At 41.8% G+C, this 27,115-nt stretch overlaps 1 protein-coding gene across 8 annotated transcripts in view; it reads right to left on the bottom strand.

Moving 5' to 3' along the window:
- Positions 1 to 27,115, bottom strand: part of nbas (NBAS subunit of NRZ tethering complex) — a 183,114-nt gene that overhangs the window by 90,303 nt on the left and 65,696 nt on the right. For all 8 annotated transcript variants that reach the window (XM_034144125.1, XM_034144126.1, XM_034144127.1 and 5 more), the window contains 10 exons: positions 26,622 to 26,734; positions 23,485 to 23,598; positions 17,469 to 17,582; positions 15,029 to 15,186; positions 14,080 to 14,166; positions 10,033 to 10,218; positions 8,838 to 8,951; positions 7,289 to 7,412; positions 2,167 to 2,243; positions 665 to 802 (listed from right to left, as the gene is read on the bottom strand). In XM_034144125.1, coding sequence (XP_034000016.1) covers positions 665 to 802; positions 2,167 to 2,243; positions 7,289 to 7,412; positions 8,838 to 8,951; positions 10,033 to 10,218; positions 14,080 to 14,166; positions 15,029 to 15,186; positions 17,469 to 17,582; positions 23,485 to 23,598; positions 26,622 to 26,734 — 1,225 coding nt within the window. The remainder of the gene's footprint in view (positions 1 to 664; positions 803 to 2,166; positions 2,244 to 7,288; positions 7,413 to 8,837; positions 8,952 to 10,032; positions 10,219 to 14,079; positions 14,167 to 15,028; positions 15,187 to 17,468; positions 17,583 to 23,484; positions 23,599 to 26,621; positions 26,735 to 27,115) is intronic.

Here is a 27,115-nt window from a genome sequence, read left to right as displayed (position 1 = left end):
AACTCTCCCCTTTATACTTCCATAAAGCTGGTCGCGATCCCTTGTTCCATAATCACCTTAAAAAGCTGAAAATAGTCTTATTTCCACTTTAAAGCATTCATCTAATAGAAATACGCATCATTCTACTGATTCTCTCCATAGTTCAGCCAACTGTTACTTCTGTGATCCTCCACAGGCCCCCACCTGCCCACTTTCTCTTTAATAGTGTCTCGAGCAACCCTGTAATACACTGTAACCATGGGTGACACAGCGCTCTGCTGTGAAATGCTCTAAAAGAGAAGAGCAAAAACCTGCACAGAGCCTCTCTGGTTTCAAAACACTTCGTCTGCTCAGAACAGATCAATCTTTTGCATCCTCCGTTGAACCCACTGCTGCTAACTTTGGGATTTGTTTTTATTTGTGTGACAAATACCTGCTGTTTGATGTCAGTATGTAATTATGTCTTCTATATTTGTGTTGTTTCGGTCAGGTTTAATTTATCTGTGATTCCGGGAAGTCGCATTTGATCTTTGACGATGCAGAAGGTTCACGTCGTCCATGTCATTTTCATTGTGGATATTAGGGTGGAGGAGCATGGAAACTCAGACACCCCCCACCTCAGCATACTGCCCAATACCTCCATTCACACAACCACCCACTCACATAATGGGTATTCGATGCTTACCTGATAGAGAGCGTGGTTCTTGTCCTTGAAGCACGGTATGAGGCGGGAGTAGATCTGCAGGGAGTAGTAGTAAGCAGCCAGCTGGAGTGATAAGGCGGAGTGACACTGTTTCTCAAAACACCTGTTGGCATCCAGCACCTGGATAGATGCATGGAAAGATAGGAATAAGAAAGTATGCTGGTTGTGAGAAGGAAAGAAAAAGGGGAACAGGGAAATAAAATCCTTGATTCCAGCATGTAATGAACTGGAATTAGATAAATCTGTCACAGTTCAGTTGATTATTTCCAAAATAAGGAGTTTAAGGGTAGATTGTTTAAAGTGGGGTTGTGTGAGCTACTTATCCAGTCAGCTTCCTAAAAAGATCCACCTAAACTAATGAATATCAGTTTAACTGTATGTTATATTGAGAAAATATTCACCCTTTACTTTAGTGTCAGAGAGCATTTTTCAACGGAGAACTGAAGCCGTTATATATGTTGTCTTCGAGACCACCAGACTCCATTAAGAAAAGCAGAAGTTTGAAGTTGTAGAACATGGGAGTTGCTGGTCTACCACTGCCTCGATTGGTTAAATGTTTGTCTTATTACTTAAGAGGTTAGTGCTTGTGGCAATGATGAGTGATGAGCATTTTCTTTTTATGCAGTATACTTGAACTTATATGGATTTTCTAGATTGCAAAAACACGTTTTGTGGCTGGCCTTTACCACAGCAGAACATTACTTAGCCTCCGTACTTATGTCTGCTTCTCCAAGCTGTGAGCATGCCGACAACCATCTTGTGTAGGTATTGTAATAAAATGACCTTGAGAAAACACCTCACACAAATCAACTTCAAAAGAAACCTGAAACTACTTTTTAAAAAATCAAAACAACAAGCCCGATATTTAGTAGACCAAACCCTGTGTTTATTGGGTCAAACAGTGCAGAAATTGCACTCAGTTTGTCAGTAACGTCTATTCCAGGTGGAGTTAACAAGCTCTAAATATCGATGTAATATCCACTTAGACGGTTTAGTGTTTCACTTGCGGCAAGTGTTAAGACTCATAAGGGATCCCACAACCTCCACTTGAACACAATCTACTGAAGTCAATTCTCTGTCTTGCATTTCATTTTCTTATCTATTGAAATACAAAGCACGCTCCTCTGACAGCTGAGACAAGGTAGACGGAGGCAACATATTGCAATGTGGGAATGTTAATAGAAAGTGTGAATGTTTATTGACTTGAGGGAGACGTGAAACTATGTGAGATACGACGTGTGTTGTATGACAAACATCCTGTGTCGTTACAATGCTTTTAATGTATTATATGTCATTTAGCGACATTACTCTGTTGCCTTCAATGTGCAACTTTGATATGGCACACTGATGATGCAAACTCTCGAACACAATAGCTCATTTAGAAAGGTACGAAAGGATGTGGATTCATTTCATAATTTGACAGATTACCAGAGTCCGTTTGTTTTGGCGTCCAAAAAAAAAAAAAGCTCTGTGTTTCCACCTACCTGAGGCAAGGCCAGTAAGTAGGACAGAGCCAGCATCATGTCCCGGGGAAATGCATCATTGGCCAGCTGCAGCAAAACTGAAAAAAAGGATGGAGAGAAAATACTTTAACTAAAGCACTGAGGATTAACAACCAACCCTACCCTTCCCGAGTTTCATCCCACGTTTGTTGAATACAGACGACAGTGCTGTCAGAACACACCTCTCTGTGGGCCGGACAAAAGAGAGGGAAGATAAAAATAGAGGGAGATAGTCTTCATATTTTTTCTTTCCTAAGTCAAGAAACGACATTAAAAATCCCCCCTGAGTTCTGGTACATGCCCATATTGTCGCTGGGCTATTGTGTGTTAGCGTTTGTTTGCATACGTATGTCGTGTCCTCCTGTATGGTTTATTGTACAGGGGAGTATTCATTATTCAGAGCAAGTACACACCCACTTCTAATAAGTGCTCTTCAGATGAGTCCAAACTTCATTTAAGTGCACTTTCAAGTTGATTCCCCCTGAATCCCAGATTAGCCTATGCATATTGACTGCAAAGACAGGCAGGGGAGTTTGATTATAAGGATAAAAAATGCACGCCTCGTTGGCAGGAAGTCTATTAACATTCAGTCAGATATTTGGAGTGGACAGGCCATTCAGATGTGGACATGTAAATAAGTGACTGAATCTCATTTGAAGGGTGGAATATTGATAAGGAACAACTAATACGATTACTTATAGCAAAAATGTTATCACAAAGAAGTGTAATATTTGAAATATATGTTATGGAAGGGATATTGAACCTAAGGTCAGACTTCAGCTGAATTGATAGATCAACTAAGTAAAAGTATGAAGTGATTTACAGTGTTTTATTACATCTAACAACTTGCTCTTGATTATTATTATTATTTAAACAATGATTCTTGTAATATCTAAAAAGGTAAAAGCTTCTTATTTTAAATTGTAAATAATGAAAGCGCGGAAGGGCCGGGTTGGAAATTGGTTATCAAAAGAACTGCAGCTTGTTTTGTTTTAAGTGCTATATGTTTATCTACTTGCAGTAATCCTGCCATACTATGTAAAACTATCAATTTGAAATATAAATAAATCCCAACATTTCTTTGCTTAACTTGTTTCCAGTTGTTTGTTTGAATGACTGAACTGTCTGGCCGAGCAAGTGATGTCCACTGTGAAGAGAATCATGATTAAAGGTCGTACTTTCCTCGTTTACCTTAATGTATGTTACTGTTTTGTAGAAACAGAATAGAATACAAAATATGTGCCGGTAGAAGCGAATACTACTTTGTGTTGCTAATGGAAATGACAATATGCTCAGCCAAGCATTTGACCTCCCAAAGAGAACAAAAACAGTTATAAACAATTATCCAAACATTACCCCCATCTGCATCGGCCCCATATGGAAATACGTTTAATGATCTGCAGCTGTAAATTGCCCTTCCATTGACTTTTTCCATTGCATTCTGGGTAATCAATATGGATCAACCGACTCATAACAAGCTAGGACCATCAATAATTGTTTTAGTCTTCATACTTACTGATTTGTGTACACATGGCTTTGAAGATTCTTTGATTTTTTTTTGTCCAATACACTCTAAGAAAGTGCTAACAGTTATTGTTTGTTATGGTTTATGGACACAGCCTATGTTTTTGGTGTCCCAAAAAAATGTGATTTGTAGTCTAGACGGAGCTTTGGGCAGCGAGATGGACTCTTGTCTTTCGTTTGCCTCCAAACCACATAAGGCTAACACAAGGATGCACACCCACATACAGACACTCACACACACCATCACGATTATAAGTAGATGAACACCAAACACTGTAAACACAGACACTCCTTCAGTTAATCACTCGCTAACTCACTGCGAGGAAACAGTGGGAGAGAGCAGAGAGAATCACTTTGTAGTCTCAGACCCAAGGAGAACAAAAGCCTGTGTTGGTGATAAGAGCCTGAGACCAAATGGAACAGACAGAGTGGAGGAAAGTAGAGCATGGACACAGAGAGAGGCGGGGAGGGGACAGTGGGAGAGACATAAAGTGTAGGACAAAATGCACACAAATACTTGTATGCGAGGGTCAATACCTGACACGTATATCTGGAGGTTTGGTGTGTGTACTTGTGAGCAGAGGCGGAATAATGCGCCAGATTATAAAGCCATAACAGCTCTCTTAAAGCGGAGTGCCCACCCTCCTCCTTTTACCCGTTCTTCTCTCTCTCTCTCTCTCTCTCTCTCCTTCCCCGCCGCGGGTTTCAATGAGCTACACCTCAGAATGAGCTGATTACACGCCTCTCTAAAGCTACTGATACCATCGGGACAGGAATTACCAGAGGGGTAAACACACACACGCGCACACAGAATAGATAACCCTGACTTAAAAGCATACAGTATTTCTGCTTGTGAGGGAGAGAGGAGAACGGAGAGAGTGATAAAGAGACACCGTGTTAGAGTGTGGGTGTGTGTCCAAACATAGACATACTTCTGCTCCTGTGTCAGCTAAATCGGGCACATTGTTAGCGGGACGGCCAGACATTGACTTATTACTATATCACCTGTGCAGGCAGTGTGAAAAACAGCTGATTACGGCCTGGTCAACATGCAGCCAATGGCAGCCTTCCATGCTGTGTGTGTGTGTGTGTGTGTGTGTGTGTGTGTGTGTGTGTGTGTGTGTGTGTGTGTGTGTGTGTGTGTGTGTGTGTGTGTGTGTGTGTGTGTGTGTGTGTGTGTGTGTGTGTGTGTGTGTGTGTGTGTGTGTGTGTGTGTGTGTGTGTGTGTGTGTGTGTGTGTGTGTGAGCATCTCCCTTGGCTCCTTACTCAGCTCAATCCTATTGAGTCACTTTCCACTTGTGTCATCATTAATTACCTCCGCCTTATCTGGGCCAGGTGAGAAATCAATACATTTATTGAGGCCATCTCCTAGTCTGTTTTTTTAAGGAAAGTCGGCGCGGCGGGCTGATACGCGAGTCATTAATCGAAAGGTTGTTATCGGACGTCTACTCCGCCTTTTTCTCTTTCCAAACACGTTGCGCTCAGCGGCAGCTCCGAAGGGAAGGTGACTTTTTAAGAAGAGAGTTGTTAGTTTGGAAGACAACAGCATAGAGAGTAGTGATTGTATGTACACCTACGCATTATAACTGGTCAAACAGTCAGAGTGTGTTGTTGAGGGTCAACATATTAGTATTCAAACACACCACACACACATACACTCGCTCTTTATTTTTGTAGTGGCATTGATTTTGGCGGGCAGATGCTATCCATCACGCAGCGTGGCCTTGATGTTTTGACTTGATGCTATCTCTCCGGTATCGCCCAGGTGACGCGTCATTATTTACTGTTGCCGCGGGATGCGTGGGCACATTAATTAATCAATGTGAGGCTATTCTTCCCATGTTGTCCCCTAGTCCACCACATACTAGACGGATGAGGAGAGGGCAGGGTGAAGGGTGAAGGGAGGGAAGCGAAAATAACAAACACTGTGTGCTTAATGCTAATAATGCAGCTTCACCTCGAGGAGAACTAAGATCTTTAACACCTCAAAAACACATGGTTGCCTTCTTTTTTTGAGTTTGAGAACTAAAACTAAGACAAAAAAGTATTTGAGCAAGAGCCCAACAGCAAGCGGGCGTTTGAGATATTGCCAAATCAATGCAGCAAGAAGTCACAAAATATTCCAAAGACATTAACAAAGCCCTGTTTTGTTTTTTTACAGGTCTTTCCGCACAGTTTGTGGCCACAACATGGGCATTCACATGGAACTAAGAACCCCCAACTGGTTTTGTCCAATTGCCACATTTAAAACAGTTAATATAAACAGCCTTACAATGTGCAATTACTTATATACTATGAATAGAAAGTGCGAAAAATATAAAAGAAGATAAATATGTTGCCGCAGATGGCTGAAATATGCACACAATATGGTCGGTCTGTTCTGCAGCAAAGTTCGGTTTTATTTCTATCACACCAGAGGCTCAGTGGAAACAACATGTAAAACCCTTCTCCAATATTATCCAAAAACAATCTCACTAGAGTCTGTAACGGGTTTCTTTTAAGAGCAGCCATGTGGGAAATCAACCCGTGGAACAGGTGGTTAAAATACAGCTGGTATTTTTATTTCTCTTGAAAAAAAAGGCAACTATTTTCTTCCTTTCCTATCTACACAAGTGTCTGTGTGTGCAACTATCAGTAGTGCAAAGTAACTTAGTACATATACTCAATTACTTTTTTTTAAGTAAAATGTTGAGGTAATGTGAAGTTATTAGTATTTCCATTATATGCTATTTTATACTTCTACTCTATTACACTTTGGAAGCCAATATTGTACTTTACTCCATTAAATTACAGATTCAGTTACTTGTTACTTCACAGTTTCAGATTATAAACCAATACAAAATATAAATCAACTATACAAAATGTGTATTTAATTACCGGTTCAAAAATAAAAGGTTCATATTTGTATGTTGTGCCTCTACTGTGACATGTTTCCATACTTTAATGTTCAAAAAGCTCTGTATTTGGCTCATACTGCCTGTGCTGCAGCACCTCTTTTCACCCTCTGTCTGAAACTGGAGCCCAGTCTGCTCTGATTGGTTAGCTAGTCGGCTGTTTTGTGATTGGGCAATTGCGCAGAGATGTGAAATGTCCCGCCCCTAAGCCTATCACGTCCAATGTGCTGAAGTGCAGGCAAATTTAAGCAAAGGTTTTACAAAGGGATGTCACTATGTTACGTAAGGAAACAAAGCAGTCCAATGGAGGCGTTTCAGGCAGGTGGGGGGGGGGGGGGGGGGGGGGGGGGGGGGGGGGCGGGGTAGAGTGTGGGAGAGAATTTTAACCTTTGCAGACCATTTACATGCACCAAAACCTATATAACATAATACAGTGAAGGGAGCACCCCAAAAAGCTTAATAGGGCCCCTTTAATATGTTTGATTCTGAAATGGGCTATTACACATAACCAGTACTTTTACTCTTAGTTCTTTAAGTTTTTTGATGAAAATACTTTAGTACTTAAGAAACATTCTGAAGCACAACTTGTTGCATGTATTTTTCCATATTCGTATTGCTACTTTTAATTAAGTTAAATATCATCCCCAGTGGTAATTCAGTGTCATATGTGCTTATGCATGCTTACCCTCCGTGGCAGGAAACAGGGTTTTCCCCTCAGTTTTGGCCTCAGCCAGTTTGCCAGTCCTCAGCAAAACCTCTGCAAAGTTTTCTTGAGGCACGTCTTTGTAGGACGAATACACATCCTGACTCTGAGAGAAAGAAAGGAAAAGAGAGATGGATAAATAAATACCTAACTCATGGTTGTATTGAAGGGAATCCCATCACGAGGTAGAGCAGATCAGAAAGTGACACAGCGATGTGATTAAGAGCGTCTTAATTCCCAGGGATCAGACAGATGAGAGATGAAGTAAACACATGAGCTAAGTAAAGCCTTTTTAAGACGGAGCATTTAGATAATTCATTTATAAGATTCTCTGACGGGGGAACAATGAAGTTTGCGCCCTCGTCAGCCTCAGATCTTCAACACAAAGTGTTTCCCGTCTATCTTCTCCGCTCTCGCTCTATCTGTCTTTCTGTCTGCTTGGATTTGTCTCTCTTTCTCTCTCAATCAGCCTCTCGTCCCTCCCCACCTCCGTCATTGGAACTGTTAAGGTAAAAAACAATCCCATTGATCAGCCGGCTCATAGGCAGATGGACGTGGGGAGCCGTTATTGGTAGATGGATGATGGAAGATGGATGAACGCTGGAGATGGAGCGGAGGAAGGGATTTGGAGAGGCCTATTAAAATGTCATGAGGAGAGATGTATCGGCCTGCTCTGTTTCCCCTCGCGTCCACTCTTTTAGCTATCCACATGATTTGTGTCTCCGGGTAAAAAGCCCAGTCACAGCCCAGGGCGACCATTTTCTAGGCATAAAGGTCAAACGACTCCTTTTCTTACTTTTCTCTTTTTCTACTTCAATAACTCCTTCTGTTGACATCCTTTACTACTTCGGATCTTTATGTTATTCATCTCTCCCCCTCCGGCTAACACATACAGAACTTCTTACGTTAGTGTTAGATGTTGCCGTTATCGTACCATCATATATAGGGAGTGGAAAAAGGAAAGGAAGAAGGAAAGAAAGAAAGAAAAGAAAAAAGGGGAAAGGAGGGAAAAAAGAGAAAAGAACAAAAAGGGGAAAAAAAGAAGAAAAAAAAGAGAAAAATAGAAAGAAAAAATAATGAAAGACAAAAGAGAAAATGGGGGGGGGAAATAGAAAGAAAAAAGAAAGGAAAAAGAAAAGGAAAAAAAAGGAAAAAAGAACGAAAGAAAGAGACAAAAAAGGGGGAAAAAGAAGAAAGAAGAAAAGGGGGGAAAAAGTAAGGAGAAATAATTAAAGCAAAAAGACAGAGGGAAAAAAAGAAAGAAACAATGCCTGTTTTCCTGTAAAATACTTCCAAATTGCTTTTGGCATTGAATCTACTTGGTCTGAAATCAATATTCATTTAGTCTTAACACTGTTTTTGAAATGTATAAGTCGCAAGAGAATAAGAGTTTAATGAAACGCCTGAAGTCAGAAACTATCTCAGGCGTTTTTGCTGTAATATAAGAAGGCAGCCTAAGGTGAGAAAGGAGAAATAAGGACAACAGGGACGCGAGAGGAAGAAAAAAATTATGAGCCGTGATGCCACTCACCAGGTCTACACAGGGATCATCAATGAGTTCCTGATAAAAGGGGCTGCAGCCTTGTCTCTGCAGGTTGGAGTTCTCGCACCCCCCATCCTCACTGGAGGTTCCTGCGCCGTGACCCTGAGGAGCCATCAAAACATCATTAAATGTTCACAACAAGCCCACAGCACTGTCATTTCTCACTGTCCCACAGCTCACATCCTCTCCGTTTTCCCTCTGCTTTTTTTCTTCGAAACCTACGACTACGAGACGGCCCTCACAAATCGACCGGAGACTCCATCAATCTCCGGCAGGGCGACCACCGGGCTAGTCCAGCCGCCGGCGAACAGCTATTCAGATATTGAAATATTCAACAGGCGGGCTAATTAATTATGCAAGATATGAGCTCTTGATTGGTTGTTTTTTGGATGAGGCCGACGAAGACTGTGAGATATGGGGCAGGGGCAGACAGTTACTGTAAATTACACACACACACAGTCGCACACACACACGCACTGTGCAGCTAGGGAACAAGTGGAGTAAAATGGAGGCATAAAGCGAATATATGGGCAGTCATTGCTCTGTTCTTGCAGGCTGCTTGATCATGTCTTTACAGCAGGGGTTCTCAACATTTTGCAACTAAACTACTTGATAACATCTTTGAGGAACACTTTGTCACATACTTGAAATTAAATACGCAACATGTTTCAAAAAAATAAAGGGAAACATATCTCCTCACCTTAATGCGTAAGAGCTTTAGATGGCACAGGGCTGTTTTCAGCATTACTTTATAAATATTAAAAAAAGGGATCCATTTTGTGCAACGTAAGCTAGCCAACGCGGTCTCTTCCTGATTACACACTGTGATTGGCATGAGGATTATCAAATGTTACTTGAAATAATACATTTTAATTTATGATAATAATAATTAATGGGAATTCTTGAGCACATTCATCTTTGTAAATAATCAAAAAATAATAATAATTAAATCTAACCACTTGGCATATGCAGCATATCAATTGGAGTTTTAAATCCACCAGTTCAGAAATACTGTTTTTAAGCACGCTACCGTTTAGGCATCCAAGATCACACAAAAGTCAATACAACACATAACAAAAACACCACATCAACACCCACATGATGTTAGATCATTCATTAGAGACTTTATTGCCTAGCTTACCACATTTTACCACTTAAGTCAATAAAAACAAAGTGTTCTTACGTGCACGAGGAGGTTGAGCGAGTCCTTCCACCAGCGGTGGTCGCTGACTGCGGTCAGCACGGCCTTGGTGGTCAGTCCTGTGGTGGTCAGCACCCTCATGGTCTTAGCTGTGGTCCTGTGCAGGAGGTCCCCTGCCGTCCCCACGGAGGAGCCCCCCGAGGAGGAGCCCCCAGAGGAGGAGCAGGCCTGGGGCCAAAAACACAACAGCCAGGTTATTCTAGTGTGCAACTCGAGTGTGACTGCAGCAGCAGGGTCTCTGCTCATCCTGTATTAGCAGAGATGGCAAAAGTACACACATCCTTTACTCAAGTAGAAGTACAGACATCTTCAACAGGTCCCTGCTGCAGTCTGTAGTCCCCACATGTTTTAAACACTCCACCATCCTTCCTGTCCCCAAAAAGACAAAAATCACGAGCCTCAACGACAACCGCCCAGTAGCACTCACCTCCATCATAATGAAGTGCTTTGAGCGGTTAGTCAAAACCTTCATCACCTCCTCCCTCCCTGACTCTCTGGACCCCCTGCAGTTTGCCTACAGAGCAAACAGGTCCACAGACGACGCCATAGCCCTCACCATCCACACTGCCCTCTCACACCTGGACCAGAGGAACACATATGTGAGAATGCTGTTCATTGATTACAGTTCAGCATTCAACACCATTGTGCCCTCCAAGTTGGTCATCAAGCTCAGAGACCTCGGGCTCAACAGCGCCCTCTGTGACTGGATCCTGAACTTCCTGACGGGCAGACCCCAGGCAGTGCGGGTGGGAAACATCACATCCTCCACCCTGATCCTCAACACCGGAGCCCCTCAAGGCTGCGTGCTCAGCCCTCTCCTCTACTCCCTGTTCACACACGATTGCGTGACACGACCGTCATCGGCCAGATCACCGACGGCGACGAGACGGCGTACAGAGAGGAGGTCGAAAACCTGACATCTTGGTGCCAGGATAACAACCTCCATCTCAACGTCAGCAAAACAAAGGAGCTGATTGTGGATTACAGGAAGCAGCAGGGAGAGGGACACGCCCCCATCGCCATCAATGGGACTACGGTGGAGAGAGTCAGCAGCTTCAGGTTCCTCGGGGTCCACATTACTGAGGACCTGACATGGACTCTTCACACCACCACCATCACCAAAAAAGCTCGACAGCGGCTCTTCTTCCTCCGCAGGCTGAGGAGGTTCAACATGGACTCCAGGATACTCTGCAACTTCTACAGGTGCACCATAGGGAGTATCCTGACTGGCTGCATCACATGGTACGGCAGCTGCACCGCCCTCAATCGTAAGGCTTTACAGAGGGTGGTGAAAATTGCACAGCACATCACCAGGACGGAGCTGCCATCCATGGAGGACCTTTACTCCCAGTGCCTCAGGAAGAAATCCCTCCAGATTATAAAAGACCCCCATCACCCCAGCCACAAACTGTTCTGTCTGCTGCCGTCTGGCAGGCGTTACCGCGGCATCCAGACTAAAACCACCAGACTCAGGGACAGTTTCATCCACAGGCAATAAGACTATTAAACACCTGAACAGTTGAAACAACATCCCTAATATTCATCTGGCTGCTACTAAAATTATTTTAAAATTATTTATCTATTTACCTATATATCCTATTTCAATAACTTGAAATGATCCGGTGCTCTTTTTTTGGCGGGGGGTGCGCATGCGCACCTGCGCACCAGTTATGTGCAGCCCTGCATATAGACTCTTATTGCACTATTTCACTTTTTTAAAACTATTTTTCTTTTTGTATTACTATTTACTATTTACTTGCACTATATTTTTTCTGTTTCTCTGTGTTCTGTGTTGCTCTGTTGGAGAAGCCTGTGACACAAGATTTTCATCGGCATAACTACACTGTAGCTATGTTCGTATGACTAAATAAAGAACCTTGAACCTTGAGATACTCGTGTTTAAAAATACTCTGGCAAAAGTAGAAGTAATGACTAAACTTCTTTACTCAAGTAAAAATAAAGAAGTATGGGCTTCGAAATGTACTTAAGTAAAAAGTACCATAACTACCAACTGTTTTATAGAACTGACCTCCCTTTTTATTAATAGAACAATAATGTCATTGTTAGCTAATGAATGTTTCGATGCTGAACAACGGCAACATGACAACGTTTTCATTGGTCACTCTTCTTTAGAGAAGACCAGGAAATGTTGGACACACGGATCGTGTTAAAATCAATAGGCACGCAATGACTCTAAATAATAATGATCGCGCCACCAAACACAGATTCAAACTAAAGTAACAAACCTGTTTTGAAAATGTAAGAAGTAAAAGTAAAAAGTCGTCAGAAAAATAAGTAGTTAAGTACATTTTTCTGGTATCAGTACTTTACTCAAGTACAGTAACGAAGTATTATTTTGTACTCCGCTACTTCCCACCTCTGTGTGTTAGTACAGAGTCCTCAGGATACTTTTTCCCCCCTTGAAAAAAAAACAGCTCAAAGGAGTTCTATGATCGCTACATCTGTATTGTTCTATTACACCAAAGGATACATTTGAAGCTGAGGACTCTTGAGTATCAGTGTGGTATTAGATATGGTTGTGCTCTGTTTTTTATTAGGTACTTGAGCGGAGCACTTCAATAAGCATCGGTTTGTTTGTGCACTGGGTGAGGGAATTACAATATGCACTGTTCAGGCAGCACAGAGCCCTCTAAGCCCTGCATGAGTCGTGCAGTGAGTACCTATTTAGAAAATGTGCAAAAAGGTTGTGTAGTGCTACGTTAGTGTGGGGATGATTCATTACACAAGTAACATTTTTACTAGTGACTAACATTACATTGTAAGGTAAGATACTTTCAAACAGGGATTAATCATTGACACAAAACCAATTTCTTTCTTTTCTTGAAGCAAAAGTTGGACATTTTGGGAAATATGCTTTTTTGCTCTTTAGCGTAGAGTTAGATGAAATAGATACTGCTCATTTGTCTTTACAATATAAGGCTACAGCCTGCAGTCAGTTAGCTTAGCTTAGCATACAGACTGGTGGTTGGAAGAAACCGTTAATATGGCCATGTCCAAAGGTAACAGAATTCGCCTGCCAGCACCTCTAAAACTCACTATAACCAAAGTGTAAAAATGTCCAATATACTGTTTTATATAGCTTATGTGCTGGACTATTTAAAACCTCCTGGAATCTCTGCAGGTTTCCTGGCCCCCAGCCTAGAAATAGTCTGGCACAAAAGCCTCCATAAAACGGCAATTTGCTGTTTTAACACTTAGATTGTGGTATAGACTAAATAAACAGAAAACACTGGTTCAATTAGTAAGTTAAGAGCTGCTGTTAGGTGAATTCTGTTATCTCTGCACCGAGTCAATCGTCTGCTGGCAAAAGTGGTATCAATGTTCTTATCTAACAAAGTTTTCCTCAACCTTTAAATCAACACAAATTAACCAATGAATGGTGCATTGTACTCTAAATTGCATTCTTGGGTATTTTTGAAAGTGCGCCGCCAGTTTTCACGGTATGCTGGTTATTGCACAAAAGGATTTTAAAACCAAATTTAGAGGGCCAGTGGGCCGGGGGCCGAATCGTTTAGTGCCTTTCATCAATACTTTATTTGACAGGGGATTGAGAGTCAGGGAATAAATAGAATCCAGACACACATATATTTAAGATGTTTGTAAAAAAAAAAACATCCCCTACGGATCCACATCTAGGGCGTAAATACACAAAAGTGAGGTGTAGGGACATCAATACACCGATAAAATGACAACAGACAGTTTCAAATGAGCACCCATCAAGGCACAAAAAGGGGATGCTATGCAAGTCATGAAACATTAACACCCACTCAAGGCATCATAAAGCTGGCGGTGCTGAAGGGGAGGCATAAATAAACCACGCGGGCAAGGCAACCTTAACACTAGATTTATACCTCATCAAATATGGAGCAATAGGATAACACACAAACTGGAGAAAAGCACAGAGACACACTCACACAGGAATAGTAGAAGAGGCATCTACAACTCAGACAAAGAGCTATTAGGTTAACAAACAGGGGAAATAATATGGGGATACACACACACACACACCTTCACAGAGTCTGTCTCGTCAGCCTCTGCTCGTCCACCCTCAGTAACAACAGGCTCCAGTTGATAGTTAACTGCCTGGTACAAAACCTAGAGGACAGAAATTGGGAGGAAGAAGGAAAACAAAAGAGGAGACTTGTTATATTATTATTAGACAACCTGTTATTTTAGCAGAGCAATCACATAGGATGATGGATCAATTGGATTGTGGGTATAACTGCAATGAATGAAAGGCAGAAAGCACAATGGGGAAACTTTCAACCCAGAATTGAACTTCTTGCGACAATGAACTGTTCAGTATTTGTTGTATTTTATAAGTCATTGTTTGATATGCAATAGATTCATTCGAATTACGATTTCAATAATTAGCCATTAGTGTTACTAATTATGGTTTGACTGTTGACTGGGTCAATTTGCATGTTATGGATATTTGTTTTTTCATCTTATAATTTTCAAATTTTGAGATGCTCACTTTTAAGGATGTACATATTGTGAAATGCAAAGTCGATACCGATGTTTAAATTGACAATTTAAACGATGGCGACATTTATGGTGTTTTAGTATTTCCTTTTCTTTTGTTATTTACTCCCCTTTTGTGCCAGGGAAACAAAAAAATCAAAAAAAATGTAAAGCCAAGACGCCCTTCCTTACACTATCTCTTCGAATAGGCACCGATTTAAATACACACATTTATAAAATAACCTTTAAAATAACCTTCAACATGAGGAATATTTTTAAATAACAAAAGTGTCTTAACTAAAAGTATTTTGCAGCCGATACAAAACAAACATTTAAATAAAATAAATGTGAGCCATCACAAAATTGGTGCGACACACCAGGAAAACCTCCTCCACTGCCATCAGCTCCTCTAAAAAATACATGTACTATAAGGATTCACGCTGTTTTATAAAAAGCCATATTGGCCATGTCATAATGAAAGGGAGAGAGTGACCTGTGTTTGCAGGTCACTGGAGGCAGCCAGCAGGCCGTGGATGTTGTCGGGGAGGCAGTGGGTGAGGGAGAAGGCTAAAAGCTCCTGCCGGGCCTCCAGATCTCCATAGCCCTCACACTGACCCAGCAGACTGCACACGTCCCACGCTGGACTGTAACCTGAGGGAGAGAAAGGTGGAGGGAGGGTGAGGTAAGGGTAAGAGAGGAGAGGAGAAAGAAGATGATGAAAATGCAGGAGATAACAGCAACGAAATGAATCGATAAACATGCCGTGCAGTAGGAGCAGACGAAGCACAGTCTAAGGTCAAATCATCAAATATAAACACATTTATTGACTCAGTTTACACACACAAATATGACCCAGTATGGCTAAGCAGGAGTCCTTTTCATATTCTATTAGAGTCCTTCCATCCCCCCTGAATCCTATCAGATAGACGACTGACCGTAAAGACAGGCTAGGTTAACACATTCTGTATGAAAACACAAAAGCAGAGGATATACTGTTGTGCTTTTGATACAAAAGAATGTATCCTTTGTAGCCCTAATTCACGTTTAGGTCGAAAGCATGTTTCCTCTTGAAGAAAATTCCTGCCTGGTGCATTGTTCTACATTTGTTGCAGATTCATCACAGTCAAAAAGCCAGCCTGACTTCATTCTTACAAACAGATTCAATTATTTCCACTGCGTCGCAGACAGAGAACACCGGCGCTTATCTGATTACACCTTCCCTTCTCAGACACCACACTATGTCCCCTTCCTCGGCACTGTGGGAAGACTCAGTGAAATTATATTCGCTTTAATTTGTACGTGGCGTAACACGATACCGGGTCAGACAAAATATCATTATCGCAGTGACCGCTTTGAATCCCCTACGGAGAAGCTCTGCAGAGCAGGCGGTTTAGATTGGAATATTGTTGTGATGTTGTCGAGTTGATTATTGTTGTTGTGCATGCATAGACACAAAGTTACTCAACCTACATTTTTGGCCAGCCATAGACGGATGGAAGCATGTTGTTGTGAAGCGTTTGATACGGCAAACCATTATTGGCACCAAATATTCAAAACATAAAAGAGCAAACATATTTGGCATGGTGTTGTTTTTTGCATTCTCTGTAAGCCATGGCCTTTTATTGTATAAAACATTTGGCAAACAATGTTTATGGAAACGCCTTCAAAACCATCTTCAGATACCTAAACCTCTCATTAGAACAAAATAAATGCCAAACACTCATTATTTGTAATTAATATGTCAACCCTGGCAGAGTGTACTACAAATAATTGTTATAATTGACTATAACTGGTTGCACATTTTGGTTGCAATTACTTCACTTTTACTTCTGCATAAGTTGTTTGGATAATGAAGGTGGGGGTATACTCGAAATAAACAATGTCTAGCCACATCTTTCCAAAAGGTCTTTGATTCAATTATAATTCAAATGGGGACAGAGTTCCACATTTTTGGACAGTGTTTCCTGGAAAGCATGAACAGTGGTGCAGTTGTTTGTACAAACAAGAAGAAAGGTTTAAAAGAAGTAGCTTTCCAACGCTGCGTTAAGTGGGTGTGACAGGCAGATTGTTGGTTTTGGAATTTCTTAGAAAAACTGTCAGATGCACACTCCCAAATTCAGTGAGAATGGTTTGCAGTAAAGATGTTTCAGATGCTGTTTGACCATCTGACAAGCACTCTGTTTGAAGAGAACTGTCACATTGAAAGGTTGACGGCTCATGCTGTTTGCCCCGTTTGATTCTATGGTCTGTCTAGAAGTATCATCACTTTTCAAGATGTCATCTTTGACATTGTGAGTAAAATGGTATCAGAGCAAACAGTGTCAGCCTAAAATGTTTGAACAGGGATGATGCATTATTACCAGCAACTGTAGATAAGATAGCTCCTAATCTTGTGTAAAGGAAACTAACTGTGTTACAAGTCTGTGTGTATTTATTTCTAGTACATCATTCAGGTTTGACATTGAATACAATTTTGGAATGTAATACTTCCGAGCAAATTACAGTTTATATAAAAATCTTGAGTACGTAATATCAGAGCAATCAAATCTGACTGTGGAGTCAATGATATTGACTCAATTATGAGCAACAGCAGAGCACCGCCGCATTTCTTTGGCATAAAGAAAGAACCTCTAAATTGACACAAGCAAAGGTTGTGAAACTGTAAAAGAAGAACTTATAAAAAGGGATGACAAAAAGTAGAAGGTAAAATAAAACTTCATGACACTGAATCTGGCGGAGCTCAGTCGCCATGATGTTAGAATTCAAGCGAATTTGGCAGATAATCAGTGATAAATGTCCGTAAAGTAAACAAATAAGAAAAAAGGAAGGCTAGAGGAAGGTTCACATTAGATTTTTCGACAGGCTTCAATGCACTTTTTGTTTCTTCTGTCTACTAAGTGCTTGTATCAAGTTTTCCAATGCCATCTACATACCTGCAGCCATGAGGTCCTGACAATGGATGAAGGCAGCCTTGAAGTCCAGACACTGGAGAGCCTGCTCGGCCAGCAAGGTCAGAACCTGGCCTTTCCTCACGTCCTTATCACCACCTACACACACACACAGATATACATTTATCAACATATAAACATGAAAGTGAGTTTTTAAAGGTCCCCTATTATACTGTTTTTCATTACTTTATTATAGGTCTCAGATATATACAGAACATGGCTCTGAAGTGTTTGGCATCTAAATACCAAACAGATCATGCATTGTAGCATCCCACAATCCCCTCTGTTTCAGCCCTGTTTCAAAAGTGCTGATTCTCTGTCTGTTACTTTAAGTCCCTTACACACCAAGCCAATTTCGGCCGTCGATAGATGTCGGGCCGTCGATGAGCGTCGTGTCGCCCTACTCAGATTGGTGTGTCTTGGTGTGTCCCGCACCGTCGTGTCTTTTCGGCCATGCCGACACCTTCCACCGCCGATTCGACATGTTGAATCGGGAGGCTGTCGGCTAAAGGCCGTTGGCCAAAGAAATCACTCTGATTGGCTGTTCAGCTTAGCGAATCAGTGCATGAGAAGCGAAACGGAAGTGAGGGACCCAAACAAACTATTAAGAAGGCAAATCTGAGATTTCATTTAACTCCAGCTCTCGACACAGGTTCGGGAAAGCCCCATGAGCTTCTCGCTGTAGAGTGAAAATGGAACGCACACGCTATTTGTTGTTTGTTTATATCACGCAGTCTGTTCTTCTTCTCTCGGTTATCACGCAGTCTGTCTTCCGGTTGTTGCCTCTTTTGAATGACAAATACACACTACCGCCGCCTGCTGGTAAGGAGAGTTATTGCCACTCACGCATGCGCAGTTCGTACGTGCAACTTGGCCGTTGGCTGAAGTCTTTGCGGTGTGTTCCAGTGCGACACATGGCCAAGACGCAGGAGACGTGAGGCGACGTTCTGTCGGGACGTGTTCTTTGCTGTTCTTTGGTGTCAGTTTGGTGTGTAAGGACCTTTAGATGAAAATAAGGAGCCCCTCCCCACGCCCCTCTGAGAGATATTTGGTTAAAAAGAACACAATGGTGCTCTAGGAGGAGATTCAGGTGATAAGGTGGGGGGGGGGGTTACCTTGGTTGGTGATTGGCTAATGGTTACAAAAGCCAAAACATCGTTATGACATCATAAAGTGGCCAAAATCGGATCAGCTCATTTTCAGACAGGTTTTTATATAAATGGATCAGGACAAAAAGTGAGCAAATCTTTTTTCCTGAAACTATCAGAATCTCTTAACGCAGAGGGGACACATGTTTATGTATAAAAAACAGGAAAAGTGGATTTTGCATTATAGGAGACCTTAAAAATATATTTCTTTAATCTTGAGAAATGTCAAAGCTAACACACTTAAAAATCTCGTTATACTGAGCAACACGTACATCATCTGGTTGAATAAACCTCTTCATTAAATCTCCATCCGACTACAAACACAGGGTTGGGTGTCTATGTGTATTAGCTGGCATGGCAGAACTTCATATTAATCCGCCATAAATGATGTTATTGGCAACTCTGAAAGAGGGGGAGTATGAAATATTATAAAAATACAACCCTGCCGTCTTGCCAAGACAGGAATAAATCTAGGTTTGATATCTTAATGTTGGTGGGATGGTTGGTGGTGTTAGCATTCAGGTGGTCAGCTCAGGACAATCTTTGATCTTAGGTTAAGTTCAGTAAACAAAAAGGGACGATCAAAAGAGGCAAAGCAAAAACAGGACATCTGAACAAACTGCACACTGCATATCAAAGAACGTGGGAGGAGATGAAGAAATGAGATGGCCCCGGATTGGTCTGTGTGTGTGTGTATGTGTGTGTGTGTGTGTGTGTGTGTGTGTGTATGTGTACTGAGTGAGTGACAGAGAGAAATGCAGTGTTTACTGCGAGGAGGAAAGAGGTGTTGGTCAAATGTTTTCAGGGTGACTGGTGAAAGGGTGTCTTCAAAAGCCGTCGAGACCTCAATATAGAGAAGATTTGTGTGTGTGTGTGTGTGTGTGTGTGTGTGTGTGTGTGTGTGTGTGTGTGTGTGTGTGTGTGTGTGTGTGTGTGTGTGTGTTCTTTCAGACAAAATGCTTTTATCAAGACATTCTCCGGCATTTATTTCGAGTCGATCAAATCAGACATCTTGGAAATCCAATTGAAGCCTTTACCTGTCGTTCATGGGCCAATCAAAGGCGGGACTGGATGAAAGAGGTGAGAAATGTCAGAAAAACAACAAAGAAAGACGAAATCAATAAGCTCTGACTGCAAAATGAACTCCCTGAAGCTTTTTACTGGATCACCAGGATCCTCACCGAGTCAGCAGCACAATTTAATTCTCATTTCAAATATCATAATTATTGATTAATTCAGACAATAACAATTTTTATCTTAGCTCTACCCAGTAAAACGGAATGATTTACGGAGCATTTTCTGTATACCAAGCAGGGAACCCAAAGCCTTAGGGTTTTTTCCCGGTGTGCTGGTGATACCTGCATTAAATATTCACCAAAGAGCCCCGGAGCTATGCGCCCTTCAAAAGCCTCCCCCCGCATTTATTTATTTAAAAATGTGTTTATTCCTCTTCTCATCTCCCTCTGCCTCTTTTTTTTCAGAAGCCACACAGTGAGAGCTGCCTGCTGACTAAAAGTGAGCAGCACAAACACAGAGGAGCCACAAGGCCGGTTAACAGGTTTCCTTTAGCGGGGGACGGGACTCAAAGAGCAAGCCACGAGTAAAGAGATGGGGGACAGAAGAAAGGGGGAAGAAGCGCACATGGATTGACTGACAGATGCAGAAATGGCTTGTTTTCTTGAAGGGAAGACAGATGAAACAAACATGGAGACACAGAGAGAGAAAGACAGACACACAGCGATGCCTGGGACAATTTCGAGCACGAGGAGTAAAAGGTTGATCTCAAACTTTCCCGCATGTCAGTGTCATGTGCTGGCTGTATTTGTTTGAGTCGATCCCAATAAACAAAAAGGAAACAAATATAAATATTTGTTTTACTTCCTAATTTTTAACAAATAATTCCAAATACTGAATTTAAGCTATGAGCAGCGATGAACGTCGGGGTACTTCCAGGAACCCTGTCAACGCAGCAGTAAAGCCCCATGACTGCTAGAGACAGGCCCCAAAGATAAACATTCCGTTTTGCATGGAGGGTGATGCACTGAAAATGATGTGTTGCAAAATCTAGCACCACTTCCGTTTAGGGTGAACAGGTGTCCTGCTTTGTGCGGGACTGCACAGCATATTTATAATTTCATTAGATGGGACTAACGGAACGTCTACACAGCAGCGGTAAAAAAAATCTTGAAACGCTTCTGCCCATTCACTTTGAATGGGGTGACGTCACTTTCCCTCACTTTTCGCCGAAATGCATTGTGGGCAGGCGAGCGGAGATTTTCAGGATTTTGAGGATTCAAAGTTGAACAATGTTCAACTTTTGAGGCTGAGGTGGAAGCGTCAGCCAATCAAATCCTGTGTACGCAAATCTGACAGTTCAAGCTCTAGCCAATCAAACGGCGTGTATGCTGGGAGAGACACCGCAGGTCATTTCCTCATATTCCAAAAAATGGAGGAGAAATTAGCGGTAGGGAATCACCCGGTGCTTTATGACCAGACCTACCGGGATATAAACCGGAGGAGCCAGGCATGGAGGGAGGTGGCAGAGACAGTGGTAGGTTTTCGCCTGTTTTGGGAGTTTATATCCAGTTTACTTCGGGCTTTTTTGCTTCGTATGTCGGGGGCGGGAGATTCATGTGATTGGTTGCTCGCAAAAAATCCTCAAGCTTCAGATACGCCCACCTCCAAGATTTTTTTAACGCTGCTGTGTAGACGTACCGTAACTGACAACACTGCACATTTGGTGAGATTATGAGCATCCTGGCCAAAGTTACATGTTCAAAATCCTGCAGCCATAGCACCAGCTCTGGCAAATTTAGAATTAGATTTTTTTTTTCACCGGCTCAGAGTCAATTGCTTTTGTTTGGTCAAACAAGAAGGTCATAACTAACACCAGTGTGGTCTTTGTGAGATTATGACAAACCTGGCTGAAGTTACAGGTTGGGTGCCAAATCTGGCAGCAATAATCTCTGGCAGATTAAAAAGCCCTCTGCCATTTTATACACCATGAATCCAGAGTAAAATGCTCTTGTTTGCTTGAATTCCAATGTGATATATGTGAGGTGATGACCATCCTGGCCAAAGTTACAGGAGGGGGGCCAAATTCGGCAGCCATAACGCCAGCTCTGGCAGATTTAAAAGTCCCCATGCCATTTTATACACCATGAATCCAGAGTAAAATGCTTTTGTTTGCTTAAACTAAAAGGAGAATAACTCATTTTGGTGTGATACTGTACTGCAGTCTGTAATCCCTAATAGGAGATATGAAAGCTTTTTACAACTACATAAGAAAATGTATGAAAAATAAATGAAAAATGTGTCCAAAATATCAAACCACAGGCAGCAGACAAATAGCAAAATTGTGGTTTCAGAACTCATTTGCAAAGACAAACATGAGATTGATGATATGATGATGACTTTAATAGAACAGTTTGACAACTTAAATACCAAGATTTATTCAGCCTCTGTCAGCTGTAAAAGTGGTTCAAGATCACATGGGGAGATAAATAGTTCCAAAAGTGGGTGCCTCGATTGTCTGAACAAAAAAAAACTAAAAATAAGATATACCTGGTTGACCGGACTCGTATTTACTAATACTGTCTGTAAAACTTGATAAGCTTTTGGGAACAATAACTGGAATTTGGGCTAAAATGAGGACAGAAAGATAACAAATGGGAAGCATTGTGAACTTCATTGTGTTGATATTTATGGATGATGTGCCTTTTCAGAAACAACATCTATCTATCCATCCATCCTGCTCTCAGAGTCAGATAGTCTTGTGTACAGATATGAATAATGGCCTAGAAATGAACCTGCCTCTGACTGTAATAACTACATGAAACTGAAAAAAGGGTTTAGCAAGAACACAAAGTGATGTGTCTGGGGATGAATATGCTTGCTCCTTTAGTGTGTGTGTGTGTGTGTGTGTGTGTGTGTGTGTGTGTGTGTGTGTGTGTGTGTGTGTGTGTGTGTGTGTGTGTGTGTGTGTGTGTGTGTGTGAGTATGGATTTTTGCCTGGTAACTGCAACACTGCTCATGAAGATGAATTTCCCTAAGAGCTGTCAGATTGTTCCTGAAAGTACCCACGCATGCTGGGGTGTGTCTCTTTGCCTCGTGTGGGGGCGGTCCTTCTCTCACTTAAACCCATAAGCTTTGTCATTAAAGGTCCCCTGTTATACTTTTTTTCATTAATATATTATAGGTCTCACATATACACAAAACATGTCTCCAAAGTGTTTGGCTCCAAACACCAAACAGATCATTGTAGCATCCCATAATCCCCTCTGTTTCAGCCCTGTTTCAAAAGTGCTGATTCTGTGTCTGTTACTTTAGATAAAAATAAGGAGCCACTCCCCACGCCCCTCTGAGAGATATTCGGTTAAAAAGAACAATGTTGCTCTAGGAAGAAATTCAGGTGATAAGGTGGGGGGGTGTTACCTTGGTTGGTGATTGGCTAATGGTTACACAAGCCAAAAAATCGTTATGACATCACAAAGTGGCCAAAATCTGATCAGCTCATTTTCAGACAGGTTTTTATATAAATGGATCAGGACAAAAAGTGAGTGAATCTTTTTTCCTGAAACTTTCAGAATCTTTTTACACAGAGGGGACACATGTTGATGTATAAAAAACATGAAATAGTGGATTTTGCATAATAGGTGACCTTTAAATCATGATCAGAGAAGAGTCTTGATAATTGAACGTTTCACCCAAACAACACAAAAAGAGTAGAAAGATGACGTGATCAGTGTGTGTGTGTGTGTGTGTGTCTGTGTGTCTGTGTGTCTGTGTGTCTGTGTGTCTGTGTGTGTGTGTGTGTGTGTGTGTGTGTGTGTGTGTGTGTGTGATGTATTTACCTTCCACTCTGAGGAGCGAGGCCAGATTCAGCAGAGTGGTGGACTGCTTGTAGGCGGTGGAGCACTGGGCGATGCACTCCTCTATGAGAGACAGGCGGTTGGTTTGCAGGCGCACTGGGAGGGAGAGAAGGGAGGCAGAAGGGGGGAGGAGGGGTGTCAGACATGTTTGGCTAATTACTGTACTCAATCTGGAAGAGTTGTAGCTGACGGTACAAATGATGGTGTGGAAATGATGGATGCAGCTGCAGTCGTGATATCTGCAAAACAAATAAAATGCTGCTAAAGTTTGTAAAAAGGAAAGCCCAACCCTTATGATACATCATATCATTTGCATTGTCATTATTCGTGTCAGTAACAGTGAATGTATACAGGCTGAAACATGCATTATGCCAATTTCTCTTATTCACATTATTGTAAGCACAATGTCTTGAATTGTATCATTTTGGTTGAACACTGAAACAAAAATGAAGTGAAAATTATTTTAAAGTTTATGTCTTTATATATCTTTCTCTTTACCTGCCTCCATGTTTATGTCTTTATCTAAATCTGCCTGCTAAAACATTTGCCAGGTTTCACGTGTATGCAAAATCAAAGCTTATCTTTATCCCAATTACTTTAGCCAATACTTTACACACTCAATCATTCCACACACAATTAGTGTTATAATCCTGTCAACCACAGTCCCTTGTTACCTGTAATCCTGTAAAATGTGCTACAATTGTTTTATAAATGTGGCATGTATGGCTTTGTTGCTGTAGTCCATACAATTCACAGTGTAAATATGACTCCACACAAGTATCTCTTGAACATTAGTTAAATATATACTAGTGAAGAACATATTTCGGGAAGATTTAGAATTCGCTGCTCGTTGTGTGAAATGTAAAATTTGCATTTTGGTTCTGTTCTCCTCCCAGACGAAAGGATTGTAATATATCCCAGGAAGGTTTTCTACTGTTTCATAATTTGAATTCATCAAACAGAAACTCCCAAAATTCCATTTCGTTATTTGTTTTCTTTTGCTTGCACTGAAAAGCTAAGAAATGGCATGTGAAGTGCCTCCACGGGCCTCTGTGCTTCCTCTGCACCCTGCTGAGGATCTTTACGGCTTGGCATCGCTTTGGGCGAGGCCTAGAGGGAATGCTGGTGTGTGTGTGTGTGTGTGTGTGTGTGTGTGTGTGTGTGTGTGTGTGTGTGTGTGTGTGTGTGTGTGTGTGTGTGTGTGTGTATAAAGCATTGCCAAAGGCGCTGTTGGAGGGGATGCAGGAGAAAGCCTAAGATGGATTACCTTTGCTCAAATTCTTTCACTTAATACGTGTGTGATTATCTGTGAGTGCACAGAGTTGCTGTGTGTTTTTGTGTTTTGACAGTATTTGTGCATGTGTCCTTGAGTCAGGACAACACATTTTACGAGGGCACCGCAAGCAATACAGTATCCAGCCATGGTGACAGAACATTGAAAATAGGCTTTATAAAATAATAAGTAATAAGTAATAGTCAGTTCTACACCCACGTTTTTTTCATTTTCTGTCCCATTTCTCGTCCATCCCTTCCTTCCTTTCTAAACCCCTGGTCTCACTGCAGTCTCACAGTTAAAGCGGGCAGTGAACAAATAATGCGAGAAGAGAGCATGGAGTGAGGTGAAAGAGGTGTGAGAGTAAAGGAGCAAAGGAGGAGAGGGAAGAGAAAAAAAACCTGAGGAATAAGTGATGCAGAAAGAGAGGAAGAAGGTGAGAGAGATGGCTCTCCCTGTCACAGCGGTTTTATGCTGGCAGCTCAGTTTGATGAGGGCAAAAGAGGGAAGAGAGCAGAGGCCTCGGAGGCAAACAACACCTCGGTTCAGAGGTGAGGCGATGAGGGGCCAAGCTGCTTGCAGACTGGCCCCACAGTTCCCTTTAAAAGAGAGCCATGCCTGGAAACCACTGCGATAGAGTACTGAGGTGGAGCCAGGAAAGAGAGAAAAGGATGAGTGTGGAGGTGAATACTGATTGGTCAGGTTTACAGATGGAGCTGAAATGTGAAATATTATGCGAGTGAAGGAAACATGCAGAGTGCTAACGCTTCAATCCTAATTAGGCCATCAGGCAGATGTTGTTTTCACAACAGTTGATCTGTAAATAACCATATATTTCGATATAGTGGCAAGAAGAGGTGACATATGGAGACGGGATGGAGGCTAGGTGGGAGATGGAGGTGGGCGACGGCAAACTATATGTCTGAGTTTAAATTAAGTCACAGGATGTTGGGAAAATACTGCATGTACTCTTTCAATGTCAGAGTAGCACATGATAACAATGGCCCTACGTAGATGTGTACATGACAGGATGTATGATTACCTAGAAGAGCATCATGTGTCACGATCTGTCTGTGTTGTGTTTGTTCATGTCTAGATCTGTCTTTGGTTTCCTGTTTTATTTTTGAAAAGTGTTCACCCCCCCCCCCCCCCCCGTCTTGCCTGTTGCTTCCTGTCTCTGTGTTCCCTCCTGCCTGATTACCTGATTGTGTTCACCTTGTGTTTTCTCCTCCCTCCTCACCTGTGTCTTGTTTGTGTGATTAGTCTTGTGTGCATTTAAGTTCTGGTTTTTCTGTCTGTCGTTGTGAGATTCTTGATGTTGCTGGAAGGATTTTGTTCAGAGGGACTTTTGCGTTTTGCCTTGCCTTGTTTTACTTTGCTGCCTGGCCTAGTTCCGCAAATAAAGTATTTTGGATTTCAACCAATCTTCTGCATTTGGGTCCTGTGTACCTTGCCCTCCAGCCGTGACATCCTGACTGTTGTAGGCATATGAAAGCTATGTGACAACGATTAACATGATGATTCAGCCTCTATGGAGATAGGCATATGACAAGCATGATCATTTCTGACGTGGGCTTTAGCTAATCTGAACTAAACATTGAATACTGCTTTGAACCGGTATTCCTCCGTCTTGTGACTGAAACCCTCTCTTGTATATAAGCATGTGAAGGACACTGTTCGAGGTACCATATGCTCTGTATGTGATGACTACTTCCATTCTTGCAAGGATAATAAATACATGTATCCTGATATTGAAGCTCAAGCCGGTGACGAATGATATTTTCCGAACACAGGACAGACAACAAAATCAAGTAATTTGGACACAAACATTTATACTGTAGAGTACCTTGCAGTGGCAGGATGCTGGCGCTGAAGTCTTCCAGTTGGCTGAGGGCGCTGATGAGGTCCAGCTCCTCCTGGACGCTCGGAGGACCGTCTGTGATCAGCTGGAGACACGCCCTGCAGGAGACAACGGACAGTTAGAACAGGAGGACTTGTTTGGGTATATTTGCATGCTACTATTGGAGATATTTTGTGTTATTCAATACCCAAGGAATGCACAATTGTATACCTTGGAAATGGAAATGATTGTGTGATTGATAAGGATAGATACATATCTAAGAAATTGGTGTAAGGCTGAGCCACATACTAAAGAGCAGTGGATGGATATTATTAGAGAGGTGTATACAATGGACAAAATGACTTAATAACTTAGAGTGAGAGAAGATATTTTGATTGTAAATGGAAGAAACGGATCATTTACTACACAGAAAAAGTCTAAAGCAAATGTAGGCATTCAAGGAGACTACAATATATGTGTATGTGACCCCTGACTATAGC

Source organism: Trematomus bernacchii, unplaced genomic scaffold (assembly GCF_902827165.1).
Source record: "Trematomus bernacchii unplaced genomic scaffold, fTreBer1.1, whole genome shotgun sequence".
NCBI lineage: Eukaryota > Metazoa > Chordata > Actinopteri > Perciformes > Nototheniidae > Trematomus > Trematomus bernacchii.
Note: the sequence above shows the minus strand (reverse complement) of the source record. Positions and strands in the feature narration are given on the sequence as shown.